This window comes from Coptis chinensis, chromosome 9 (assembly GCF_015680905.1).
Source record: "Coptis chinensis isolate HL-2020 chromosome 9, ASM1568090v1, whole genome shotgun sequence".
Lineage (NCBI taxonomy): Eukaryota > Viridiplantae > Streptophyta > Magnoliopsida > Ranunculales > Ranunculaceae > Coptis > Coptis chinensis.
Window position 1 is genome coordinate 49703796 of NC_141464.1, and position 5280 is coordinate 49709075.

A 5280-nucleotide genomic window follows, 5' to 3' on the forward strand; every position below is an offset into this window, starting at 1 on the left:
GCTAGGAAAATTACTCATGAAAATTGGACCAATCAAATTGTGTTCTAGCCAATTTTACGAAGGGCTAATCCCTAACGACCGACCACTGTTATTTCGTACCAAGATAGGTGACTGCCGTGTATTATCAATACAAACCAACGTTATTAGAGATTTCATATACATGGAGATATGAACATGATTAATGCTTTCCACCCTTAATTTGAACGATTAGCACACGGATTAATGATACCATCATTTTTGCTCATAATCCAGTCTAAGCATTTTTAGCAGCACGATTAATGTGTAGGACCAGATGCCTTTCGAAACAAACTCTTCTTGGCCCACTAATAAGTTGGGCCAACTTCTTTTGGTAACTGGCCCCAAACGCGTGCCAGCTCGAAATTAATGTGTAGGACCATGATAGCTCGTTCTTAAAATGACCGTTATGTCCTTTAGACCTTTACAAAGAAACAAATTAAATTACCATAATTATATTTCTTTTACCGTTGTGATCTAAATTACTGCCGCGTGTAAATTTCCTAAATTAGAGAATAATATCTCTTGAAAATAGGAGCCAACTTATTACTACGCGCAGTTAGCGAGCAGTCGTGTGTGAAGAAAATGATCCTACACTCACTCCGTAGTCAATCAAAACTTTGTATAAAGTATAAACATGAAATGGAACCTATAAGAATATGACACATAGGTATTTGATATTGTTTATGGGCAGGTGATGCATTACTTGATCACTACGTAGTATGTAATTTTCCAGCTTGCAACATTTACTACATTGGAAAGTCAGATCTCTATATATATCAACACAATGTATACTTACCATCAGTTTCAATATCACGTGCACTTACATATTTTGCTTTCATTATTTCCTTTTTATTAAGTTCTGTTTTCTATACCTTTCACACAAACAAGTTTTTCTCCATTGTGGCATTGTCCTTTTATGATATTGTGTCTATAAATATATCAAACCAACACCATCAATCTCTTTGATTTAACTCACTGTTGGGTTTTCTTGTTTCTTTCTCTAAACATGGCGTCTCAAAGGTTTTTGAGTTTTTTTTTGGTGGTGTTAATGGCTTTGGTATGTTCTTCTCATGGTTATAAGTTCACTGTTGGTGGAAACGATGGTTGGGTGGTCAGTCCTCATGAGAACTATAATCACTGGGCTGAGAGAAACAGATTTCAAGTTGGTGATGCTCTAAGTAAGCCTTACATCTCTTTGTCCTAGCTATTGCATGATGTTGTTACTTATTCATTTTTATTTTGGTTATGCACTTTTTCCATGCCATGATCTAATATTGATTTGGTTTTCATAGTTTTTATTTATTTTTATTAGTTGGTTTGATGTAATTTCTATTATTTTTTCGCCAATCAAAATTTAAAAAGATATGCTTTCTTTTATTTATGCCATGATTTGATTTAAATTTTGATGTACGTTTTTTTATGTTTGTATTGTAGGTTTTAAGTATGGAAAAGGATCAGATTCTGTGTTGGTCGTGGATAAAGATCATTATTCGGCTTGCAATACAACAAAGCCCATTAAAAGTTTGGAGAGTGGTCTTTCATACTACAACTTGGATACACCTGGTCGACATTACTTCATCAGTGGTAAACCGGGGAGTTGTCAAAAGGGTCAGAAGTTGGCTCTTGTTGTTTTGAGTGTTAGGAACCCTGGTGCCCCTGCCCCTGCAACTCCTCCTGCATCACCATCTCCATCTCCTTCCCAAGTAGCCCACACACCCAAGGCCCAAACTCCTCTATCTACTTCACCAGTTGCACAAACACCAAAAGCCCAAACTCCCCTGTCTCCATCACCTGTTGCACAACCACCAAAGGCCCAAACTCCCCATTCCCCATCACCAGTTGCACAACCACCAAAGGCCCAAACTCCCCTTTCCCCAGCACTAGCTGCACAACCACCAAAAGCCCAAATTCCCCTTTCCCCAGCACCAGTTGCACAACCACCAAAGGCGCAAACTCCCCTTTCCCCATCACTAGTTGCACAACCACCAAAGGCCCAAACGCCCCTTTCTCCTTCACCAGTTGCACAACCACCAATGGCCCAAACACCCTTTTCTCCAGCACCAATAGCCCATTCACCAAAAGCTCAAACACACTTATCTCCATCACCATTAGCCCAACCGCCAACGGCCCAATCACCACTGTCTCCATCACCCAAGGCCCAAACACCTTTGTCTCCATCACCTGTAGCCCAAACACCTAAGGGCCACACACCTACGGCTTCTTCAGCTCCAACTCCCACTCCAACTGCATGGACATCTCCATCTCCATCTCCAACACACTCTCCTGCACACCCACCCTCACCAAAAACATCACCACCAAGGTCGCCAAAGTTGCCGCCAACGCCCCCTGCCAAAGCACCTGCTCCACGTGCCGACAGCCCCACCGAAGATGATGACAACTCACCTGCTCCAACACCAAGTTCTCCTCCTAAAAAGAATGACGCTATCACCACCTCTGTTTCTTTGCTATCCGGAGTTTCTCTTGTCATTGGGATTTTTTTTGTCTTTTTAGAATAATTTACTGATTATGAATTTGTCTAGAGCCAGGTAGTATAGGTAGCTAAACTTGTCTTTCGCTTCACTGTTGGATTTTAAATTCTGTTGTTCTTTGCATTTATATTTATTTGGATGTTAAACTCTGTTCAGATTATTTGATGTTTTTATCAGCCACTTTATATTGTCTATTTGTCTTCGCGATCATTGCTTCCCTATAAATTTAGATGATTATATAGAATATATGAACATGAATTCCATGACATGCATGGAAATCTGCCTATCACAATCAAAACTTAAAAGCATGGTTAACATTTTGCTTGTGAAGTGTTCAATAGTGGTTTACAATTAGGTTAATTACCATTTTATTTTCTTGTCTTTTCATGGTTAACATCCAGGAGTTTCGTCCAGTTAGGGCAGCACAGAATGTGACTACTGACGATAAATTCCTAATACGTTTAGGAGTTTAGGAGTATATCGCAATAACCTTTTGAATATGAAAACAATACGGTTTTACTTTAGCACATGTTGCACTTGATGAGGGGAAGTATTTCTACTACCACGATCATGGGTGATTGATCAGGAATATGCTTCTATATCTAATTATCTACACAAAAATCAATTGCATACACTATATAAAAAAAATTAATTATTTCTTAAAGGCTAACGGAACAAGTGAAAAATCCGACAAATTAAACATCACAAACACAAAGTCTGAGAACATATTCTTATAGAACTATTGCTTGTCGTCAATACTAAAAATTGAGCCTTAGACATCATAGCTGCAAAACTACCTACTACAATCCAATATTTTAATCAACTTCATCCAAACCAATTTCACAGCCTTTTCTTAATTGACAATATATAATTCCCCTTTCAAACAATTTGTCAAACAATTACAATGCGATGTTGTACAACCCAATTAATATCATTCTACAGTATGAACATGGTTTCTTGCACCCCTATAACCAAAACAATATAATCTATAGATAAACTAACAACCCAATTTCAGAAAAACAACTGAATCATTATTTTAACATACTGTAAAATGTAAAGTATAAAAGAACAGAAGAAATTACCTTAGGAAATAATCAGGCAGAAACAATCTCTTCGATCTTTTAACACCGCATAGATTATTTGCACTTAGATTTTTTTCACACTTCAATTAGACTTTTTTGTTTTGGGGTTTGGGCTGTAGTTAGACGTGGGCCTGAGCTAGGATAGTCAGTTAGCAACACTACTATTTTTTTTAATCCAAAGTTCAGGGACTAGGCCCAGGCAACTGGTCCATGAATAGATCCGCCCATGGCATTAGTAGTGCATTACAACATTTGTTATAGGCTAGTTATTTCGTGTTCAACTTCAATGTTTATATTCTCTCGTATAAGCCAGCTTTGTCTTAGCTTGATCAACCAACTTCAATATGATTTGTGCCAAAACTGGTGAATTGGCCCAGCAAAAGTGTTTGTAAACCAAACATATACATGGTTGGGTTGATCTCGATGCCACTGAGAATCTGAGATCATTATACTGAAACAGAACTTGGTGTCTAACTAAAAGAACGATTTCATGTGTAGCTAAAATCTGCTGATACGAACGAGTGAATACTATAAGAAATTTTAGAGGGAGAGTTGAGCGATTGTTTGAGGAGGGTAACCTAGTCTTTTTCTTGTTTTTATTTTCCTTTTTGGGTTCGTATCTTATCTTTTTGAGGGAAGGTGAGGAAGGTTACTGTTTATAGTAATCCCGACTTCGGGTTTCCGGTGGCTTCCACCGTTGATTGACCATCAATGGTTCGGTGAGTGGACTAGTGATTATGAATCTGCCACATATAGAACCGTCTATTATACCATCAGTAGATCAGGAGCCTTCTGCTTCGACTACAACAATGAATGTTGGAAGCTCTTGGAGTGATCTCTTTAAACAGAGTGTAAAGGTGCTTTAGTTCAACCTTACATACAAGATTAGGAGGAGAAGGGGATTGAATATTGGAAAGACCGAAGTTCGTTGTTTGAGCGAACTGCCTACATATCTATCTCTCGATTCTGGAGGGAGAGAAGAATCAGGTCTGGCGTAGTTCATATGGGAGGTATTTATAGCTGGTGGATGTGAATATCTATACAATACGTGTACTGACAACCACAAATGTATGGTCAAGATTGAGAAGGAGTGTTGGAATGGTGGTAGTAGAAATTCTGTCATGATGGGGAGTGGTTACAGTGATTCGTAATTTGCGGTGATAAAGTATGTAAGTACAGCTTTGGCAATGATTGTTTCTAGAAGATAGGTTGAGTCATGATATAAAACGATATGTGTGAAGATGTGCGAGTCAATCTGTTCTAGAGCGATCTCGTAGCTCGTGGACATAAATTGATGATGTAGGTCGTTCTGAAGGCAGTTCAGAGAACTAGGTAAGAGGTCGGTGTGGTATTTTCACTATTCTGAACACGTGTTTGATATTCCTGAATGAGAATATCACTCTCTCACACAGAGTAAGTCATCAACTTTTACTCCTCTTTTAGAGTGATATGAACCAGAGTTAATCTAGGGAGTTGCACAAGTCCTGTCCTTTATTCTTGAGGAAGGTGATGATATTTGGAAGAACTACCTAGTAGGTTCACTACACCTAAACAAGATATTTTTAACGGTGTAGAAACGTTACGAAAAATATTTGTAATGGTTTGTATGCGTAACGAATTGGGCGTTATTAATGTGTTAATATATTTACTTACGGTTTTTTACCGTTACAAATTATTTATAGTAATGGTTA

At 38.2% G+C, this 5280-nt stretch overlaps 1 protein-coding gene across 1 annotated transcript; it reads left to right on the top strand.

Annotated features, from left to right (window-relative positions):
• Positions 1-840: 840 nt before the first annotated feature.
• Positions 841-2699, top strand: LOC147476473 (uncharacterized). Its single transcript, XM_086584746.1, has 2 exons — positions 841-1196; positions 1453-2699. Exons 1-2 carry the CDS (start codon positions 1025-1027, stop codon positions 2532-2534), a joined length of 1254 nt encoding a protein of 417 aa, XP_086440872.1. The 5' UTR covers positions 841-1024; the 3' UTR covers positions 2535-2699.
• The last annotated feature ends 2581 nt before the right edge of the window (positions 2700-5280 follow it).